The sequence below is a fragment of the Pseudorasbora parva genome, chromosome 19, assembly GCF_024679245.1.
Source record: "Pseudorasbora parva isolate DD20220531a chromosome 19, ASM2467924v1, whole genome shotgun sequence".
NCBI classification, from domain to species: Eukaryota; Metazoa; Chordata; class Actinopteri; order Cypriniformes; family Gobionidae; genus Pseudorasbora; species Pseudorasbora parva.
In genome coordinates, this window is record NC_090190.1 from 31,006,342 (window position 1) to 31,029,536 (window position 23,195).

General features: G+C 38.7%; 1 protein-coding gene across 1 annotated transcript in view; it reads left to right on the forward strand.

Moving 5' to 3' along the window:
* LOC137047387 (fibrocystin-L-like) overlaps nt 1–23,195 on the forward strand; it is a 61,748-nt gene that overhangs the window by 28,651 nt on the left and 9,902 nt on the right. The window contains exons 35-67 of the mRNA XM_067425021.1: nt 565–753; nt 1,997–2,167; nt 2,299–2,516; nt 3,857–4,832; nt 5,338–5,586; nt 8,352–8,505; nt 8,747–8,917; nt 9,604–9,760; nt 9,913–10,069; nt 10,160–10,369; nt 12,146–12,275; nt 12,599–12,840; nt 12,954–13,090; nt 13,205–14,234; nt 14,420–14,611; nt 14,930–15,081; nt 15,295–15,454; nt 15,585–15,801; nt 15,967–16,055; nt 16,137–16,291; nt 16,451–16,580; nt 16,686–16,804; nt 16,981–17,110; nt 18,137–18,310; nt 18,555–18,658; nt 18,743–18,866; nt 18,989–19,110; nt 19,301–19,391; nt 19,553–19,701; nt 20,990–21,112; nt 21,358–21,469; nt 21,554–21,670; nt 21,767–21,932. Of these exons, the coding sequence (XP_067281122.1) occupies nt 565–753; nt 1,997–2,167; nt 2,299–2,516; nt 3,857–4,832; nt 5,338–5,586; nt 8,352–8,505; nt 8,747–8,917; nt 9,604–9,760; nt 9,913–10,069; nt 10,160–10,369; nt 12,146–12,275; nt 12,599–12,840; nt 12,954–13,090; nt 13,205–14,234; nt 14,420–14,611; nt 14,930–15,081; nt 15,295–15,454; nt 15,585–15,801; nt 15,967–16,055; nt 16,137–16,291; nt 16,451–16,580; nt 16,686–16,804; nt 16,981–17,110; nt 18,137–18,310; nt 18,555–18,658; nt 18,743–18,866; nt 18,989–19,110; nt 19,301–19,391; nt 19,553–19,701; nt 20,990–21,112; nt 21,358–21,469; nt 21,554–21,670; nt 21,767–21,932 (6,817 nt within the window). The remainder of the gene's footprint in view (nt 1–564; nt 754–1,996; nt 2,168–2,298; nt 2,517–3,856; nt 4,833–5,337; nt 5,587–8,351; nt 8,506–8,746; nt 8,918–9,603; nt 9,761–9,912; nt 10,070–10,159; nt 10,370–12,145; nt 12,276–12,598; nt 12,841–12,953; nt 13,091–13,204; nt 14,235–14,419; nt 14,612–14,929; nt 15,082–15,294; nt 15,455–15,584; nt 15,802–15,966; nt 16,056–16,136; nt 16,292–16,450; nt 16,581–16,685; nt 16,805–16,980; nt 17,111–18,136; nt 18,311–18,554; nt 18,659–18,742; nt 18,867–18,988; nt 19,111–19,300; nt 19,392–19,552; nt 19,702–20,989; nt 21,113–21,357; nt 21,470–21,553; nt 21,671–21,766; nt 21,933–23,195) is intronic.

A 23,195-nucleotide genomic window follows, 5' to 3' on the forward strand; every position in this document is an offset into this window, starting at 1 on the left:
GAGTGTTCGCTTAAGTAGTTGTGCTACTATGTTGTTTCTGTTACCAGTTTGACTGTCAGATTCGTTGATCAGATTTTTAACATTTTCAAATATATTCCAGAGAATCCCATAGATTTTCCCCACAATCAGAGCAGAACATTTGAAAATGTACACAGTTTCTGTGTGTACATATTTACATTCATGGTTCCTGAAGTCATGATAAATCTGATGGAATATCAGGGATATATTTTTTAAAGTATGATTACCAGACCTGGATAAGTAATTATAATTTAATACATTTATTTTAAAAAGACTAAAGTAAAAAAAACTAAAGTAATAAAATAAGTCCACATTTGTTAACATTAGTTCAAAGGATTTTTATTTACATAATTTATCAATTTGTTTTTATGTTAATAAAATGTACTGTTGTTTTTTATTCATGTTAGGTGCTAACAATAAAATGGAAGTTCCAAACCTAGTTTGGAAAAACATTCTTATATATTATATTGTCGTAAAATGTGCAGTTTTGACTACATGTTCTTGTTTATTCCCTTTCATACATTTAATGACATCATATGTGTTCAGTGTATGGTCAGGGTTATGTGTGGAGTCCCTCTGCCATAATGGCCTCAGTGGGGGACACAGTGGTCTGGCGTTGGGACGCACCAGCTTTTGTGGCCGGATTGGGCTACAGGGTCTTCAGTGTGTCCAGTCCCAGCAGCACAGACTATGATGGCATTGCTTTCAGCAGTGGAGTCACCCGAACCGCCAAAGGTACAAAAACTACAACAACTATTAGTATCTGATAGCCTGCAGACAATCAAAACTATACAAACTATTTGAGTGAACAACATTTGCCTGAACACATTCCTTGCTTAAAATGCTAAATTTTATAGTCTAATTCTAATAAAGAGACCTTATGTAACTAGAGAAAAAAACAAAACAAAAAACACAAATCATGAATATTAATATGTGAATAAATAGATAGCTTTCATAAATGTGCAAGATATCTTCATAGAAAAAAAACAGTGTTCGCCCAGGTATTTTTAAAAAAAATTATCAGTCTAAAATTGTCTTCATAAACACAAATGAGGTTTATTCATATATATTCTGTTGAAAAAAAGTATCTATACAAATACATAAACAAATAATCTACACTGGAAAGATCAACAGCCTGGGAGATACTATTTTGAATTCATTCTTTCTTATTTTGTAATGACTAGATCCTATAGATTGTTAGTTTTGTTCAAAACAGGGAATTCATTTGTTACAATGTTGCATTTTCTTCTTGGCTCTGTTATGAATAATAATACATAGTTTCTTCACTTCCTGTTATGAATTATAAGACCTACCATTTGGTTTGTTGGATCGGATTGCTTTCACACCTCAAGCGAACCGTCACAGTTTTTTTTCAATCGGGCCGAGACCACCTCGTTCAGGCGGTCTTGGAGTGATTGTTCTGGTGCGGATCCGAGGGCGATTGTCGTGTTCACATATGCCTAAACTAACTGAACCAAGGGAGAAAACACACCAGGTTCAGAAACAAATGCTTTTACTTATTAATGGCTGCCAACTTGAAAGTCGACATTTTTGTGATTTGTAGATTATTCCATTTAGTCAAATACAGTACATTACTGACTCTGAAACAGTGTAAGTGGTTATTGATTGTCCTGAACATTATGACATTAGGGGCTGGTCCTCTGGGAAATAGAATTAAATACCCCTGATCATGACAACAATTTTGTTTGTGAGAGTGTCAAATTTCATGAAGAGTAAGCCCAAGGTGTCGGCTCTCAAAGTAACTATAATTACAACATAATTACACACCATTTATTTTGCAGAAAACAATGTACTGTGCTATTTAGCAAGACAAACATCATAAATGCCTATTGCCATAAATGTATTGCCGTGAATGTTTGTATTTCTGTAAAGGATAAGCTGGAAGCAAGAAGTGTGTGACGCTTGTTTGATTGAGAAGAAACAAAATTTAATCTTGTTGGGTCTGTTTTATTGTTAGGGTTTTTCGCCTATCGTTTCACATCTCCTGGAGTTTACTACTACAGCAGCGGTTACATCGACTCTGGCAACGAGAGGACACTGCAGGGCGTGGTGACTGTTACGCCTCTGGAGGAGAGCACTGTTGAGCTTCAGGTGTTTGTGACGGGAATACAGGCCTCTATGAATATAGGTACAGTGGCTATCTATATTCAAGTAATTTAACTCAAAATTACATCCAGAATTTCAAAATTCAGGATAAGTTGTTGTTTTTGAGTACAGAATTGGTAGGTAAAACCATCATAATCATTTGTGTCCACCCAGTTTCAGGACAAATGAACTCATCTGACTCTGAGTGCGTGGCCACTTCGGACTGTTTTCAAGATCAGCTGAAATTTAATGACACCTCAGACGGTCACTCCTTCAGTTTTACTTCCTGCGCCAGCCCTGCTGTGAACCAGATTACACCTGACCATGGCACCACACATGACATCATCAACATCATTGGATCTGGCTTTAGCAACATTAACTGTGCAAACGAGGTGAGCTTCAGTGGTCATCTATGACATTAAAGATGCTATAAGGGATTTTTGGAATACTACACATAAATGTTCCAAACACCTGACAGATGTCTGAAATACACAGCAAATAAGTTTTTTTTTTAAATTATTGACTTTGTGAGGGCATTTGTGAGGTCAGGCACTGATGTTGGACAGCCTCCGCTCTAATTCATCCCAGTTAAGAGTTTCTTCTTAACTGGAACTAAGGGGCCAACCACTGAAAAACAACCCCACACTATAATCCCCTCTCCACCAAACTCTACACTTGGCACAATGCAATCAGGCAAGAACCGTTCTCCTGGCAACCACCAAACCCAGACTTGTCCATTCGATTTCCAGACAGAGAAATGTGATTCGTCACTCTAGAGTCCAGTGGTGGCGTGCTTTACATCACTGCATCCGATGCTTTGCATTGCACTTGGTGATGTAAAGCTTGGATGCATCTGCTCGGCCATGGAAACCCATTCCATGAAGCTCTCTATGCACTGTTCTTGAATTAATCTGAAGCTACCACTTGAACTATCACTTTGTGATTAAGTTGCTGTTGTTCTGAATTGCTTCCACATTTGTTATAATACCACTAACAGTTGACTGTGGAATATTTAGTAGTGAGGAAATTTCACGAATGGACTTATTGCACAGGGGGCAACCTATCACCGTACCATGCTTGAATTCACTGAGCTGCTGAGAGCGATCCATTTTTTCACAAATGTTTGTAGAAACAGTCTGAATGCCTAGGTGCTTGATTTTATACACCTGTGGCCATGGAAGTGATTGGAACACCACAAGTCAATTATTTATAGGGGTGTTCCAATATTAGCAATATAATGTATTCAATGTATTCAAAAAACAGTCTTTGTTTTTGTCTTAATAGGAGACTATGCATTGTTTTTTTTCCCCAACTCAATTAATCTTGCTAAACTCAACTTGTTTTAAGTTTTTTTTTTTTTTATATTGTTACTGGGGATTTTTTTTTTTGCTTTTCCGTTTTTTCAGTGGTTGAAGTTCGAAAAATGCCTTAAATCATTTACAGAAAGTTATCCTTGGCATATCAAATCAGTGGAAAATTCATAATCGGAGAAAGGCTTATCTTGAGTGACCCAATGACCTATGCTGTTGTATAGTGTCACACATACAAAATTCCCAAAAACAACAACAAAATATTTCAATTAAAATACAGTTTATCATGGTGGATATGAAAAATTTATGGCAATATTTAATGTTATTTCACTCGCTTTTGAGCAATGTGGCCAAATTATATAATGATTGTTTGTCAAATTATAATATACATTTCAGATTTTCCTATTTTTTTCCAAACAAAGGTCAAAGTTGGAGGTCATCCATGCAACATCATCAACAGCACCTCGACTGAGATTTACTGCCAACTCAGTCCTGACAGCGAAGCACCAGCGGGAATCCCCTTACCTGTAAATGTCCAAATCAACAACCTTGGCACCGCCATCCTGTCCATGCCGAAAGAATATGATCGCAGATTTGTAGTTCTACCCGTGGTCGATTCTGTCTTTCCCTTGGTAGGCAGCACCACAGGCTACACGCGTCTCTTCATCTCTGGTTCTGAGTTCTCAAACGGTTCAGTTACGGTAGCAAACATTCCATGCAACACGGTTTTCATGAACTACTCTTATGTGGTGTGCGATACCTTGCCGTCTGTGGCTCGCAGGGGAAACGTCGCAGTTTATGTCAATGCCGTCTCTTCCTCATGCAGTTTTAATTGCATGTTTGAATATTCCAACTCCATCGCACCGTATGTCTCCACAGTGCTCCCTAACTCGGTTACTGGAAACGCTACCACCGTTAAGATCACCGGCAGTGGATTTGGGAACAATTCTGCTGATCTAATGGTATCTGTGGCCAACATTCAGCTGGAGGTCATAGAAATCACTGATAGTAACATCACTGTTTTAGTTGGTGCCCTTCCCGCTGGCATGCACGTCCTACAGGTGGTGGTCATGAGCAAAGGTCTCGCCACTGGAAACGCAACCCTGACCAGCATAGCACAAGCCAGCGTCAACCCAACATCAGGCAGCATTGCTGGAGAAACTCCAATCTTGATCACTGGAAATGGTTTTGTGGCAGGAAATACAACCGTGACGCTCGCTAACTCCCCCTGCAGGATTTTAGATGTGACTCCTGACACGGTGAGGTGCATGACACCTCCACGTGCAGAGGGACAGGTGCAGCTGAACATTAAGGTGTTTAATGTTGTGTATCCACCTCAAAATTTCAACTACTCTAGAGAACAAACTCCAAACATCAACTCTGTCAGTCCTATAACAGGTATGAACTTGCATTCCATTTAAAAATTATATAATTTGTGGCATTGACTAGGGAGTGCTGCAGTGAAATTTAGCATAAGGCCTATATCTGGCCACTTGACAAAAAACAAATGGGATTTTTTGATTGTCGATCACTGGTTATAAATGGTCGCATTACTTCAACATTTTAGTTGAGTTTACCTGTTTGGTGTGATAATGTAAAATTTTTCAGACAATCTTAGCCACTTTAGCAATCGCCATTATCAAGATATGTATAAGCTTTTAAAAAATCACAAGGGGTTATTACTGATGCATTTTGTGTTGTAGCTTGTGTTCACCACATATCTTATTTCAAGGATTTAAACAAAAACTTTTTAAAAATTGACAAGTGACCAGAAAGCTAAAATGCTAACTTGTTTCTAGGTTTAAGCCTAAAAATAGAGACGTCATCTCTGCAACACTTTATTGAACTATTGACCAACACAACACATTGCAATATTACTACGTACGTAATCCCTTCCTTGCAGGTCCGGTTGGAACAGTGATCACCGTCTCTGGTTCTGGCTTTGGCACGGATGTAGCACTCGTCTCCTTCAAGATCGGTGGTGTGGCTTGTAGTGTGACATCCGTCACAGATACGCAGTTGTTGTGTATTGTTGGGGAACACGCAGGAGGAACTTTCCCAGTCATGTTCCACCATCAGGTCAAAGGTCAAGCCTTGAGTCAGTCTGTCTTCACCTATGAGCTTCTGCTGACAGGAGTCACGCCGAATGAGGGTAATTAAAAACACTTTCTCTACAGTAAAAGATTTGTTAATATGGACAGAAAATGGCAAAACTGACTGCCAAAGTTTCAAATCCTGTGTAAGATTTCAGCAGAGTTAAAAGAAAATGTTCCTAGTTACATGGTAATGGCTTATTAAGAAGCAACACTTGCCATTTTACAGAATATACTGTAGAAAATATAGGGCCAAGTTAAAACTAAAATATATATTTATTTTAACGGCACTAAATGTATTAATGCGTGATTAACGCAACACGCATTTTCTTTCTGATCCGTGGCGTAGCCCGTAGTTGGAGAAATCAAGATAGCCTATGCCATAGGCCCTGTCCCAAATGGCACACTTCATGTGTACTTTCAGTCTTGTGGACTTACAATGGCCGCTGCATGCGCATGTCCGTTAAGTCCATGAGACCGCAGGGTGTCCCATTTGTTATTTTAGGTCTCTGAAGGGTGCTCGCGAGCCATTATGCGTCCTCTATGCGCACTTCTGCTGAGTCCGCACTGGTGCGTGTTATGCAGCGGACTTCTTTCCGGCAGTCAAAGCGACCTTACGTTGTGAAAGTGCGGACTCAGAGGAAGGTCATGAGGATTTAGGGTGTTATTTGGGACAGGGCCATAGACGTAAAGGATGCAGCAGCACATGTTAGGGATATTACTATTATTAATATTATTAATATTACTATTCTAAACCAAAAGTGCAGTTATTGCCTACAAGCTACCACATTTCCAGTTGAACTTTTATTAGACTCTAGGTCAAAAGAAAAGGGCGTTTTTACACTGAGCACATTCTCTGCAGTCCGAGTACGATGCACTGCAAGCTCCCTCTCGCTCATATCCGAGGTAAATCATTAACACCATCATCACTTACAGTACATGTGTTTTATTGAACTAAATACATTACAATCAGCTTAAACAAATGCACAGGTTACTTTTTTGAACAAGAGCGCTCCCAAGTCTGCACATTCCCTATTGAAATGCCGGTATTTTGTGTGTGTGTGTGCCGAACTGTGTCACGCGAACAGTGTGAAGAACACGGACTCGGGAGCGCTCTTGTTCAGAAAAGTAACCTGCGTATTTGTTTTAGCCGATTATAATGCATTTAGGCCAGTAAAACACATGTACTGTCAGCGGTGATGGTGTTAATGATTTACCTGAGCAAGAGTGAGATTCAGTGCATCACGCGCGGACTGCAGAGAATGTGCTTGGTGAAAAAATGCACTTTTCTTTCGACCTGGAGTCTAATAAAAGTTAAGCAGACAATATGGTAGCTTATATAGGCTATAACTGCACTTGTTTCAGAGTAATGTTTTTGTTAATCCTTTTCTTTTCCTATTAATGTTTGCTGTTGCATTACGTCTATGGCTTGTCTCGATTTCACCATCTATGGGCCATGGATCAAACTGAAAATGAGCACTTGCGGCAAGGCTGAAGTTTCAGCAGCCATTACTCAGACTTCAGTATCAAATGATCCTTTAGAAATTACCTTAATATGCTGATTTGTTTTTTAAATACAAAAACAATATTTATTTGAAATAGGAATTTTATGTACATTATAGAGCTCTTTACTTTTGCATTTGATCAATTTAAAAGTATCAATAAAATTAATTTATTTCCAAAAAAAAAAAAAATTATAATCTTACTGATCCCAAATTTTTAAAATATTACTACTTATTTTAATAGTATATTTTAATAGTATGAATGTATGGCAATCCAACACAAAAGGAGGAAAACACTTAAATGGTTAGTTCCATCATTTACTCACCCTCAAGCCCTCCTAGGTGTATATGACTTTCTTTTTTTAGACACGATCTGAGTTATATGTAAAAATGACCTTGCTCTTCCAAGCATTATAATGGCAGTGAATGGTAAATTAGATTGTTTGTGCGATTCAAACAAACTCAAGCCCCTCCTCTCTTATTTCATAATTCTGACGTTTCTCGGAAAAAAAATCTTGTTTTTTCTAATTCGTGACCTGTGTTTTATTTTGCTCTTTCCTCTGCGCTTCTGTATTCATCAATGTCATGCATCAGGTCAGGTTAATCTTTTACCTCAAGTCGACTTGTGTACGATCATCTGCTGGAAGCTAGTTATTTTATACTATAAAGATTTAGATATTTTTGTTACAAAAAAGCATTGATTTGCTTCAGAAGGCCTTTATTAAACCTCTGGAGCCGTGTGGAGAACTTTTAGATTGGATGCATGCGCTTCAAAATCTCATATACCATTCACTGCCATTATAACCCTTGGAAGAGCCAGGGTATTTTTTTAATATAACTCTGATTGTATTTGTCTGAAAGAAGAATGCCATATACACCCAGGGTATATGGTATTAAATTTTTGGGTGAACTATCACGCGATGGAGTATGCTTTGTTGTTGATGTCAATCAAACTAAACCTTTCTTGTCCACGCTTATTTGTCAAATATATGTGCCAAATTGGTCAGGTTGTGGGTTGTTCTCATCATGGAAAAACAAAACATGAACTTTCAGTTAAATGTGATTATGAATTGTATTTATGCAGTGAATTGTTTGCTGCCAAATGCATAAATCAGAAACAAAAATTGTTGTTAATGTTGATCATTTTTGTATACTGTTGGGCCCATGGAATTCTTGGTAATTTTAGGGACAGCTTTGTTATGTCCACTGAAAGTTCTGGGTCCTGAATCAGAACTAGAACTTTTCCATATTTGCTGTATTATTCACACAAGATTACAGGGTAATAAGACACTACATGATGCCTTTGCTCTGTCTTGATATAGGAAGTTATGCTGGAGGAGCTGTTGTTGCCGTTCAGGGCACTGGATTTGACCCAAACATCACAAGAGTCCTTATCTGTAACAGAGAGTGTGCCGTGCACCTGCAGAACTCCTCATCTACCCATCTGAACTGCGAGGTCCCACCCAACGATGGCATGTATCAGTTTAAAAGCTTTAAAAGCGTATGTGTCTAGAAATGTTCAGTTAGCATTACAAAGCTTAATCCATCAAAGTCATTATTTCTACATCTGAACTGTCAGTACATAGTTTTTTCTACAAAATCAAAACATACCAGAAATAATTATACTGACAGACATCAGTCACTTAGAGAAGATGACAAATGTGACAGCTCAGAAACATCAGTCTGCCTGCTGATTGCTGTCGCCCCTTGCAGGAAGTGAAGCAGAGCGTGCCTGCACAGTCGTAGTGATGAATGGAGGTGACACCGTCAACCTCACGAACAGCTATACTTACAGATCCTCCCTGACCCCTGTTATCACCAACGTTACACCACGCAGAGGAGGAACTGCTGGAGGCACCAGACTCACAATTACCGGCTCAGGTTTCAGGTGCAGAACTTGCATTGTAGCTGATTGTCCTTCAATCATGCTTAGATACAGTGTTCACTGGGACATTCGTGTTTCTAAATATAACATTTATATGTATTGTACAGCCGATACCAGTGTTATTATTTTATATTTTATATATATATTATGAATTAGCTTTTATTTTTATATTGTTTATTTTTATAGTTTAATTTTTTTTAAATATATTACTATTTAGGTTTATTTTATTTATTTTTATTTATTTATAGATAGTAATTTTATTGCTTCAACTTCAACTTATTTTAAAACATTAGTTCACTTAAAAATAAAATTTGGTAATTGGAAGTTCAAGCATGCTTAATAGTTTTAGTTTTAGTTAAGGGTAATAACCCTGGTCAATACAAGTCCATTTCATTTTTATTTTTTTTACAATTCACCCACAAATGAAAATTCACCCATCATTTATTCACCCTCATGTCATTCCAAACCTGTAACACAAAGAGACGTTAGGCATAATATTAGAGCAGCTATTCATAAACATTCACTCAATGTTGACCAGGTGCTGTTAATCACAAAAAGTACCATAAGTATTATAAAAGTGGACCATACAATGTGTACACTATCTCACATCTACTAAAACAGAATCCTTGACAGAATCCTTTTTAAATCCTAATGTCCACTGGCTTTTCTCTTCCTAATCTCACATGTAGCTCAAATGTCAATGAAGTGACCGTCACAATCGCGGGGTCTGTCTGCGATGTTCAGTCGGCCAATGAGTCGCAAATCATCTGTGTGACCAACTCTCAGCCCAAATCTCAAGAAACTCAAGTTCGAGTCCAGCTGGGGAACAGAGGAATTGCCAGAATGGTAACAGCAAATGTGACATCAATATATTTGATCTTAAACAACACAGTGACAAACTAAATACTTATGTATTCTCATTTTATATATATCTAATTGTGTGATTATGATTATTTACATTTACACTTACTGCCAGGAATGTCTCTTTTCTCTCTCAGAATAATGCTACCTTCTTCTACATTGACGTATGGTCATCTCCCTATACATGGGGTGGTCTCTCCCCTCCTGAGGAGGGCATGTTTGCTGTAATCACTGCTGGCCAGACCATCCTCCTGGACACCAGCACCCCAGTCCTTAAGATGCTCCTCATCCAGGGTATGCTCATTTAGAGAAATACTACCTGCATTAAACAAAGCCTTGGTACACTTACACTTATAGTTCTGTGAATGTCTCTTTTCTATTTAGGCGGGCGACTGATTTTTGATGAGGCAGATATTGAGCTGCAGGCAGAGAATATTCTGATCACAGATGGTGGAGCTCTGCAGATCGGAACAGAAGAGGCCCCCTTCCAGCACAAGGCCATCATCACACTGCATGGACACCTGCGTTCTACAGAACTTCCTGTCTATGGCACCAAGACCCTGGCTGTCAGAGAAGGGGTGTTGGATCTGCATGGTATGGAAATAAACAACTATTCAGGTTCCAATGTATTTTTAGTGAATTTGGTATAATTAAAATGTGTATAACTATTTATTATATTAAATATTTATACAAATAAATATTTTTAATTTATTTAATATTCATTATCATTCAAAAATAGGCAGTAAGATTATTTTGAAAATAAATTATTACTGTATTCAGCAAGGATGCCTTAAATTGACCAAAAAGGACAGTATATAAAGATATTTATGATGTTAAAAGATTTGCATCTCAAATAAAGGCTGTTCTTTTGAACTTCCTATTCATCAAAGAAAAATGCATCAGTTTCCACAAAAATATCAAGAAGCACAACTGTTCTCAGCATTAATAGTAAAATAAATTATTTTTAACAATAATGTTCCATGTTATTAATAATAAATGTTTCTTAAGCAACAAATCAGCATATAAAATGATTTCTGAAGAATCAGGTGACACTAAAGACTTGCGTAATGAGGCTGAAAATGTAGCTTTGCCAACTCTATCCATACATATACATTAGTGCTGACAGTTGATTAAAAAAAAAACGAATTAATCACACATTTCCGCGATTAATCACACCTAACATAAAAAAAATTGATATATTTTTATATTGCAATAATTTAAAAGCTGTTCTGTGGTCAGACAAATCAAAATTTGAAGTTATTTTTGGAAAACTGGGATACCATTTTATCCGGACTAAAGAGGACAAGGATAACCCAAGTTGTTATCAAAGCTCAGTTAGAAGCCTGCATCTCTGATGGTATGGGGTTGCATGAGTGCGTGTGGCATGGGAAGCTTACACATCTGGAAAGGCACCATCAATACTGAAATGTGTATCCAAGTTCTAGAACAACATATGCTCCCATCCAGATGTCGTCTCTTTCAGGAAAGACCTTGCATTTTCCAACATGACAATGCCAGACCACATACTGCATCAATTGCAACATCATGACTGCTTAGTAGAAGGATCTGGGTGTTGAAATGGCCAGCCTGCAGTCCATATCCTTCACCCATAGAAAAGATTGGCGCATTATAAAGAGGAAGATGCAACAAAGAAGACCTAAGACAACTGAGCAAATAGAAGTCTGTATTAGACAAGAATGGGACAACATTCCTATTCCTAAACCTGAGCAACTTGTCTCCTCAGACCCCAGACGTTTGCAGACTGTTATAAAAATAAGAGGGGATGCCACACAGTGGGACACATGGCTTTGTTCCAATTTGTTTGAGATGTGTTGATGCCATTTTAACAGGGCAGGTAAAAATCTGAACCAGGCTGACTGTTTTTTAAAAATAATATATACTTTTTTTCTGGCCCAGTAAGCCTGGTTCAGATTTTTACCTGCCCTGCTAAAATGCACAAAAAAGTGTTTGTGTTTGACCCATGGCAGTGTAAATAATAAATTATCTGCAAAATGCATAACTATAAACATTTCACATATACCTGTCCTGTACCTGTCTGAAACTATAATTTATTTTTATTTGTATTATTATAATTATTACTTGTTGTTTCTAACTTGAATTAAGTGATAGAGAAAATGTGCAACTAAAAGGTCACAAAGACAGCAAAACTGCAAAAAACTAAATTAAGTCATCCTTACAAATATAGGAATGACTGTTGGTTGCATTCCCAGAAGGCTTAATTAAGTCAGAAAGCCCCTTTGTGGGCTTCACAGAAGTGCTAAATTTACCTGATACAGACACCATAGTGCAAATCCCTTCCCTGCAGTGAGGGATTTTGTTCAGAGCTTAACTACAATCCTACTTCTCCAGGCATCCCCATCCCTATGCCGTGGACTCGCCTTTCTCAAACTGCACAAAATGGCTCCAACACGCTGACACTGATGAATGCCGTCACATGGAAGACTGGTGACGAAATTGTCATCGCTTCCACTGGGCATAGGTATTGATGCACAACCTAAATCTACAGTGAAACTCAGTTTCAGGTTTATTTAATTGAAGCCACTGACTTGTTACAGAAACTGAACCTTTTTTTTTTTTTTTGCAGTTCTCAATAAATTGGTTGCAAATTAATTAATTTGACTTTAGAATTGTTTTAGGTAATATTTGTTTTGTTTTATGGGTAAAAAAATTAAACTTAGTTTTCAAATGTTCTTGCTCAAATTGAATATGATAAATGCTATACAAATATGGTGGGAAAATTATGCAAAAATGTTGTCTGTGCTAATGCTAATAATCAAAAATATGTTTTGACTGAATTTACAGACACAGTCAGCGGGAGAATGAGTTGATGAGAATTGCCTCAGTTTCAGCTGACGGACGGACCCTCACTCTGACCAAACCACTGAGATACACTCATCTTGGTGTGTCTGTCACACTGCCTGATGGGACCATTTTTGAAGCGAGAGCAGAGGTGGGCCTTCTTACCAGAAACATTGTTGTCCGTGGATCCAACAACGTGGAGTGGAATGATCAGATTGCAGCTTGCCCTGATGGATTCAATACAGGTTTGGATGTTATTTCCTCAGCTGTGGATGGAAAGACAAACAGCTGAAAGTCATGTGATTAGCTATTTTATTAAATTGTATTTTTTTTTAATCAAAAATTATTTTTCTTTCAGGGGAATTTGCCACCCAAACTTGTTTCCAGGGTAGGTTTGGAGAAGAAGTAGGAAGTGACCAGTTTGGTGGCTGCATTATGTTCCACGCACCACAACCGAACCAAAATTTGGCAATTGGCAGAATTGAATATGTCGAGGTTAACATTAATTTAGTTTAAAAAACATTTGTTTCAAAATTCTTGGAGACCTTTAAGACCATATTTTCCATGAAATTCAATCATGGTATTATGTTTATTCTTGTCTTCCTTTAGCTCTTCAATGTTGGACAAGCGTTCCGTCTGGGACGTTACCCAATCCACTGGCATCTAATGGGTGATGTTAAGTTTAAGTCTTACGTTCGTGGATGTGCGATCCACCAGTCCTACAACCGTGCCATCACCATCCACAACACCCACAACCTGCTGGTGGAGCGTAACGTCATCTACAATATCATGGGCGGAGCCTTCTTTATCGAGGACGGCATTGAGACCGGCAACATTCTCCAGTACAATCTGGCAATATTTGTAAAACAGAGCACCAGTTTGCTAAATGACGACGTAACTCCAGCTGCATACTGGGTCACCAACCCTAATAACATTATTAGGCACAATGTTGCAGCTGGTGGGACGCACTTCGGCTTCTGGTACCGCATGCATGATCATCCAGATGGCCCTTCGTATGATGTCAACATCTGTCAGAAGAGAGTACCACTAGGAGAGTTCTTCAACAATACGGTCCATTCACAGGGCTGGTTTGGCTTGTGGATCTTCCAAGAGTATTTCCCAATGCGTACTGGCAGCTGCAGCTTCTCTACACCAGCGCCAGCAGTCTTCCGCCGCTTCACTTCCTGGAACAATGAGAAAGGTGCTGAGTGGGTGAATGTAGGAGCAGTCCAGTTCAGTGAGTTCCTAATGGTCAATAATGAGAAGGCAGGAGTGGAGGCCAAGAGGATCATCCAGCCGTATGTCAGTGGATGGGGACTGGATGGAGGGGCCGCCGTGGTCAACAGCACCATGGTGGGTCATGTAGATGAGTTGAGACTGGGGAGTGACTACTGCACTGCTCGTGGTGTCGTCCTGCCCCTGGATGATGGTATGAGCGTCATCAACACAAAGTTTGTGAACTTCAACCGTCCATTGTGTGCTGCAGTTGGGGTGGCAGAAATAGTTGGAACCTGCACATACCGTTGTGGAGGCTGGAGCGCAAGGTTCAGTGGGATCCAGTTCTATCAGTCACCCAACAAGGCCTGGTTCAGATGGGAGCATGAGGTGGCGCTAGTAGATACTGACGGGTCCCTGACAGGTATAGAAACATTAGATATTTCAATATATAGATACATGATAACTTTATTCAGGTCATAAAAAGACTCAAGAAAGGATACAAAGCTTTATTGGTATGGTAAAACTCAAACTTTGCATTACCAAAGCATTGGTAAGATTAAAAAAATATATAATAATGAATATAAATATTTATGTATTTTTTAAAAGGGAATGTTAGCTACAAGGTGGTACCAAGGAATAATCTACTTGACCCGAGACGCTGCTTTCCGGCAACAGAATGGAGTGTTGGCGTCCCTGCTGTAGTTTGTGACAACACCATTAACTTCCATCGCTTGGTCGTCTTCAGTCCCTCACCATATTCACTTCAGGCTAAAAATGTGATTCTGACGAATTCATATGGTAGGATAAAATAATCTGGGCGATTGAGCCATGAAATAAAATGTGTAGCATAATTAGACATGTTTCTATAAAATTCTTTTTGAATGTACATTTTTGGTTTTCAGGATGTTCTGTGTTTAGGAAAAATCGTAGAACCCCTCATCCCACCCCTGAAAAAATAACTTATTGATTCTAGACCAAAAATAAATAAATAAATGACTACAGATTCCGTACATTAACATTTGGGAGCATTCTGTGTTTGTTGGGTTGAAGTGAGCGGTGATGTTTAGAAAGCATCTTTGTTGGCACAAATACTCTCAATGTCATACCTCTCTTTAGGGAAATGCGTGCTTCCTTTCCTTGAAAAACTCGTAACTCACACATTTGGATGGATGGCAATGCTGCCCACTGGCCAAACCTATAACTGGAATTTTGATAGTGCTTCCCAAATCTCTTCCCTTGCATACCATGGAATGGTCTACGGTTTTAAGGTAAATGTGCACACTACACATTACTAAATAATTCAATATGTTTTCAAATGAAAAGTTGAACATTTTGAAAAGTTGAACTTATATTGTTGTCATTCATTTTAAGATGTTTTTTGGGGGTTTTAGTATGACATCCCTTGTACAATAAAATAATTACGTTCCATTTAATTTAGGTTGTTATTTAGCAAGTAATTTTTTTCTCTTTCTCCATGACAGCCAGCAAATTATATAATCATAAATCACAACCTGACTCAGACACCTGACCGCTTCCACATTATAGATTACAGGAATGGTTCCTCCCTGCCCCTAAACTCCACTGCGAATGTAAATGGGGACTGGTACTTCAACCAGTCATCCAGAAGCCTCTATTACATGGGTAAAACTACTCATCTATCCACCCAAGACATCTATGCTGTCTTTGTATTTAAAGAGGACACACTCAGTATCATACTCAAAGCTGTTCAGTAATGTGCAAAATAAGTAAAATTTTGAGTTTGTGTCTACAGTGTCTGGAAGAGACAGTGTGACAAGCCGGAGGAGGAGGAACAGTGTGGACCGCTCAACTGTTGACAGATATTTCTACTTCAGTGTGTATAAGTGTTACTATCCCAACTGTATTCAACCTACCCCTCCACCTGGTCCTGTAGTTAATCCTATACCTCAACCTGGTCCTGCCAATCCAGACAACACAACTAGCCACAGACCTGCAAACTTCATCTATGTGTATGTTAGCACACACATGCTAATACTTGTAATAATAATAATAATAATAATAATAATAATAATAATCACTCTATTATTATTATTATTATTATTATTATTATTATTATTATTATTATTTATTGTATCCATTGACATTGCTAATAAAACATATCATGTTGGGTTTAGCCTCTGGTCAAACACATCATTTTGGCGGTCAAGCTCAGAGAATAACTTCAAAGTGCCACAAGAAGGTTCTGATGTGGTCATTCCAGCTGGTAAGCATCTTTAATGACAGAAAAAGCTATTTATCAATATGGTGTGCTATTTTTTTTTAATGTCCCAATCATGTCTTGAAGGCATTTGGATGGTTCTGGATATTGTAGCCCCCTCCCTGAACAAGTTGAAAATAGTTGGAGTTCTGGAGATTCCAGACACAAACAATGGCACCTCCACCAGCAGTGTTTCTCAATATAAAAACATTGTACTGATTGCTACATACATCTCCATTCAAGTAAGCATGTGACTACATCTAAACTGCATCTTACTGCTATAGATATCCTAGGATCAGAACACCAAATCAGAACCACTGACTCTTCCTGTGTGCTAATTTAACTTAATTTTGTCCAAACTAAAGACACTTACTCTATATGTACATGTTCAATTCAATTAGGGAGGACGTATGATAGCGGGGTGGCCTAATGAACCCTTCAGAGGTCAACTACAGATCATACTTAGAGGAAGCCATTCCACACCAGACTGGCTATTACCATCTGGACTAAACCAAGGGTCCAAAGTTCTAGGTAAATCATCATGAATAAAAATTAAGAAATCTCATATTTGCATCAGAGACATTCTCAAATGTTTGCCAACAAAGTTTTGATTTGAGTGGGAACATTGTCTTCTAGGTGTGTTTGGATCTCTTGAACTTTATGGTATGCCGCACAATGTGTATCACACTAAGCTAGCTAGCACGTCCCAGGCAGGAAACCGCACTCTCTCTCTACAGGAATCTGTGGACTGGAAGGTAAGAAGCTTTTTGACAACAAAAAAAGAACAGAGAACTTAAAAGGACTACTGAACATCCTCTTGTGATTTGGTGATGCCATTTAGATTCCAAGCTGCATTTCTGCTCTGAATCATTATTATCTTTGTTTGAATACACTCTCTGTAAGCACTTTGAAAACACTTTGTTTCCTCCAGGTTGGGGAGAAGATCTTGCTGTCCACCACCAGCTATGACCCTCAGCAGACAGAAATCCGCACCATCTCAGCAATCTCAGATTATGGCCGCACACTGACTCTGGACCAGCCTTTATCATACACACACATCGGTTAGTGGCCTAGATTATAGGCAATGCCACAATGCAATAATAGTCATTAAGCCATGATGCTGTATCATAAAGGTGTTAAAAACAGGTAATATTAGGACACCTCTCCAGGGAATTTAAGTGTGGTATCGTGATGTAGTCTGAGAGCATATCTAAGTGTAGGCACACCATACTGTCCATGTCCAGAAAGGGAATAAAAACATCATCAAAGTAGTCCATATGTGACATCAGTTAGTCAATTAGAATCTCTTGAAGCATCGAAAATACATTTTGGTCCAAAAATAACAAAAAACTACGACTTTATTTAGCATTGTCTTCTCTTCTGCGTTTGTTTTCAAACCACAAATAAAGATTCAAACGGTTATGAATCATTGTATTGATTCATGATTTGGATCACGTGTTAAACTGCTGAAATCACATGACATTGGCAATCCGAATCATGAATCAATACGCAGATTCAAGACCGTTTGAATCTTTATTTGTGGTTTGAAAACAAACGCGGAAGGGAAGACAATGCTGAATAAAGTCCAAAATGTATTTTCGATGCTTCAAGAGATTCTGATTAACTAACTGATGTCACATATGGACTAATTTGATGATGTTTTTATTCCCTTTCTGGACATGGACAGTATAGTGTGCCTACACTTAGATACGCTCTTGGACTAAATATAAAATATCTTAAACTGTGTTCCGAAGATCTTACGGGTGTGGAACGACATTAGGGTGAGTCATTAATGACATAAATTTCATTTTTGGGTGAACTAACCCTTTAAACCCTACGGATTAAAAATGGGATGTCATTATAGTTCATGTAAAAGCAGACTTCATATTTCTTATTATCAGTGTTAAAAACAGTTGCTGCTTAACCATTTCTGTGGAAATCAGGATGCATTGTACATATGGAAATATATAAAGTAACATTATAAATGCTGTCACTTTTGATTAATTGAATGCATGCCTGCTGAATAATAATTATTTATTTGTAAAATAATTACATTCAATTAATATCAAATGTGTTTGGCTGTATAGGGGAGAGCTACAGTGTGCCAGGTACTTCAAGAAGTTATCAGCTTGCAGGTAATGTGGCTTTACTGACCAGGAACATCAAGATCATTGGTCAGGAGTATAAAGAAATGTACTCGCAGTCTTATGGAGCCAGAGTTCTGGTGGGAACCTTCTCCAGTGGAGGGATCGATTACAGAGGTATAATCTTTATGAAATACTCACATTCTTACATAAATTGATGCATTTAATTGAGACATTTCATGTACAAATGTATATGTTTTGTTGTTTTAATAAAAGAAAAAAATATTGCAAGCATATTCAAATAACTTAATGTCATAATGATATTTCTATATTTGCACATAACATCACTTGCTAAACAGACCTTTTCAGCACAGTGCAAGTAATGAAAACTCACTTAATCTGATGATGACTTGCCTTACAGGAAAAGCACAGATCAGAAATGTTCAATTCTATCTCACCGGGCAGGAAGGATGGAACGACCCGTCAGACCCACGTTACTCGCTGGTGTTTTATAACCTGGGAGGGGTGAGAGAAAGTCTTGATACAGTACATGTCCATTCCTGATTTTCACACGTTCCTTTCAAATACTCACTGTCACAATATATTTAGGTGGTTGGTGAGTCTTATGTCAAGGGATGCGCTTTCCATGATGGCTTTGCTCCTGCTATTGGTGTTTTTGGAACAGATGGATTGAACATTGATGACAACGTGATCCATCACACTGTTGGAGAAGGTGCAGATTCATTAGCAGCTTCACTCTTTGCACAAAAAGAAAATACTATTAAACAAAATGTAATCATTATGGAATATGATTAAGCACTTTTCAGTTCTGCAATTATTATTCAAATCTCCAAGGAATCAGAGTCTGGGGTGACAGTAATGCCATCCGGAGGAACTTGGTTACCCTGACACTGTGGCCTGGATCGTACAACGGCAGAGCGGAGGAATTGAACTTTGAATGGAATGCAGCCATTGAGGTAACCCTTAAAGAACACATTTTTTCCCCATTTTGATGGCATATCATGGTACAAGAATGGTATCGTACATATTCAAAGAAAACCCACAATATTATCATGGTACATGTCAAAAAATCAGTTTTAGATTTTTATAATTCTGGCTGAATAGATTAGTACTAGTTAAATAACTGATTTACTGTTGATGTTGTAGGTGAGTGAGGCAACCAATGCAATTCTTCAAGGAAATATTGTTGCTGGCTATGAACGAGTGGGATTCCGAATTGATGGGGAACCATGCCCAGGTATAGAAGCCAATTTTTTTTTTTTTTTAAATAATGTACAGTAAAAAAATATTAATTTAGAAAATTGCTAAAGATTACAATTTACTATGCAATTAAATTATAATTTTTTAATACTAACTTTATTACTAATTTATTCACGTATTCCAACAATATGTCAAAAGGATCTCCAAATTCAGTTGCTCAATGGAGTCAGAATGAGGCGCACGGCGGTCTGTACGGACTCTACATGAATAAAGATGGACTTGCTGGTTGCTCTCAAATCCAGGGCTTCACTGTCTGGAGGAGCTTTGATTTTGGCATTTATGTTCAAGTATGATAAAGGATCTGCAAACTTATTAATATAATGCCCTAAAGTAACTGCAAAGCCAAGTGTTTTATTGGTCAGATAAATTATTAAAGGTCCCATGGCATGACATTTTTATTTTATGAGGTTTTTCAACATTAATATGAGTTCCCCTGGCCTGAATGTTGTGCCCAAGTCGCTAGAAATTTTGATCAGTATAAAACGAGTTCAGGCTGTCTTTCTCTACCTTTGAGAAACTGAGAGCTCAGATGAGCTGATTTTGAATTCTCCTGTTATGACGTCATACCAGTTAAGGTTACCGCCCCTTCCTCTGCTTTGCCCGCCCAGAGAATTAGTAGAGTAAGGATTCAGTTTATCAGTGGACGTCAGCAGCACAGGCTTAACCATACGGATTCAACAGCACCACCACAAACAGTGAGTAACAGTGTTCATTAATGCCTGATCTGGGATCAATGAGTTCTGATGTGTAGCTAATCATTCAAGTTCACACAGACTTTCTTTCTAAATCGCTTAAAACTGTCAGTCCTGCAGCTGGCCGTCTTGATTCATCAGTGAAGCAAACCAGTGACTAAAACCATCAACGTAACGTTGTTTCTGTTAGCAGCATGAAACAAATCTGTTATTTAAATGATTAAACTAGAGAGAGCATTCAAAGAACACTCTTCATAATGTTTGGATTGGTCAATCACACGTTTGAATGACGCTGCTCATTATGCTCAACAGAAGCTCTTACTGTATTCATGTCGATGTCGTGTTTGTCGTTAGCTGTGGTGAAAGCATTTTGTGAGAGAAATAACATTGCAAAGTTCACTCGTGTTTATTCAGAGCTCTCAGATACATTCAAAATAAACGCGCGCTCTCAAAAACTTGGTAGAATAACACTTCCTCAGCAATCTTTCCCCAGCTCCGTTTCTGTCTGTCTCTCTTTCGACTGGCAGCGCTGCAGCTGCTCCAGCTAACCCACACCCCCATCCGCACGTTATCTAATTTTAAATGCAAAGATGTCAGCCAATCACAACAGTGGGTGTTTTCACTGAAGACTCACAGCAGACACGCCTCTTGAAACAGAGCATTCTAAGCAGAGGGCTAATATCAGTATAGAAAAAATGCCTTTTATTTCTAAATTATGACATTTTTTTATGTAAAAACCAAACTATCAATATAAGTACACCCCAGGAAACATTATAAAACAATAAAACAACCCATGCCATGGGACCTTTAATTTCTAGTCACACAAATGCACTATACTGATTTGGTGAGCCCTAATGTTTTCCTCTCCTCCATCCCATTCCAGGTATCCATGAACGTGTTGGTTTCTAACGTGAGTCTGATTGATAATGGAATGGGTATCATGTCTCTCATCTACAGTCCTCCTTCACTCAGCCACGCATACTCTGACAAAATAGTCAGTGTACAGGTAAGGATACGATGTCTCTTTGATCAAAACTAATTCACAGAGCAAACAGACGGCAACAGACACTTCATCAGGATTCAGTTTTTTGTTAGATCAGTTTCGGCTTTTGTAGGGTCTTGAAATGTAACATACTGTAATCTGGTGACTGTCAGTGTTGGTCGGCATCTCTATGTGCAGTGTGAATTGGCCTTAAAAGAATAAATGATTCTTATTCTGCTCATTTTTTAATTTAAAAAACATCTGTACAGGGTGTCCTTATTGTGGGCAGCAGCCCCAACTTCAACTGTTCTGGCAGTCTGTCCACGACTACAACCTATGTTATGCTCAGCAAAAGCCACAGGGCCCCTCGCCCCCCCAATGGTACAATATATATTAAAGAATCATCTATGCACTACTGGAAACATTTTCCATATTGATTCTAAGCTAATTTTCTGTGTGCATCAGGTGGAAGGTCTGGAATTTCTTGGCCGACATTTGAATCTAGCCACAATAATGCACCACAAAAGCCTCACCCTGGACTGATGAGCTATACTGCCATAGCTGGTCTAATGACTGTCTCTGGTGAGTCACATTCCTTCAAAATGTGTATGAATTTTCAGTTTAAAACTTTCCTAATACAAAAATAGCATCTATTTATTAGTCTTATTCTATTTCCAGACACAACTTTTGTTGGGTTCAAGAGTGTGTGCTTAAAAGAGACAAATTACATGTTCATGACCAACCCGGGAAATGAGGATCTACAACATCCAATCAGTGTTGAGAGGATAGCCAAGATAAACAGCACAGAGGATGCTCTGGCTTACATTCATCGGCCCGATTTGAGGTAAACTAAAAGTTTATAGTCAATGTCACAAAGATAATACTGTTAATTAGGGATTTGCAAGACAGGCCGTCTAAATGGTATTAAACAACATTGTACAACTGAAAACTAAATATTTTCATTTTAACTAACTCATATATGTCACCCCTAATATATAATATAATCGATTATCGATTTTGAATAATATTTAAATTCGATATATGCATGAATTGGGGATTGCTTTGAGAGACCAATCTACTTTGAGTTTAAACTAAATGAGCCAGTGCAGTAAACCAAACCCTCCTGTGCTCACAACAGGCTTGCACTATCATCCTGTTTATGAGCCACGGCCATTTCCCTGTGCACCTCAAGATGTCATTCAAGCCGTGGGCTTCTGGATGTGGTCATTTCCTATCCTCCTTTGACAGCCACTTTCGCTGTCTTACATGCCTGGGCATAAGCATGCTGAGACTGTGGGTGGTTCATGTTCTCTCAGGAGAACATGACTATATCGATATGTTGTTTTTCTTGCCTTTCTCGTAAGGGCTTAAGTGCTCAGCATGCTGTGTGCTGTCAAGCTGCCGGCTGACCACATGGGTTGTCACAGCAACTCGTGTGTCTTAAATGGAGTCCCATCGCCTATTCCCGATCTAGTTTCTCTTCTGGTGGCCACCAGAAAAAGGGCTACTTCAGCTAATAAGCCTTGGTGACCTGAGGATTACAGTAGGCCAAAGCACTCATTATTCATGAGGGTAGTTCTGAGCCCAGGCTGAGCTGTGCGGGGTGACACAGTTAAAATCATAGTGCAGGCCCTTGGCCAGACAATGTCCACCTTGGTGTTCCAAGACATTGCCAAAATACGCTTTCTTGACTCTCCCATCTCATAAGGTGCCCCTTTTCATGTCACTGTAGAAGATTGTCATCATCATCCCAATCCTCTGGTCTTCAGCTGCGCGTGTTGCATCAGGACACTCTGTACGTCATCAGCACACTGCTGCATTGGGTAAATGTAGCAACAGAGCCTCTAGCGCTGGGAGTAATGTAAAACATGGAGTGGAACACAGTGTACTGCAGAGCTTACAGAGATATCCACCATCAGCTCTGTCTCCTGCCACTATGGATTTATTCAACACACAATCCCTCACCATAAATCCCTGCTCATCAATGACCATATTTTGGATAAAGGACTGGACTTCATGTGCCTACTGGAAACTTGGCACAAAACAGGAGATCACTCAGTGCTCAATGAAGCCTGCCCCCAGGGCTATGGCTACATGGAAAAAGCCC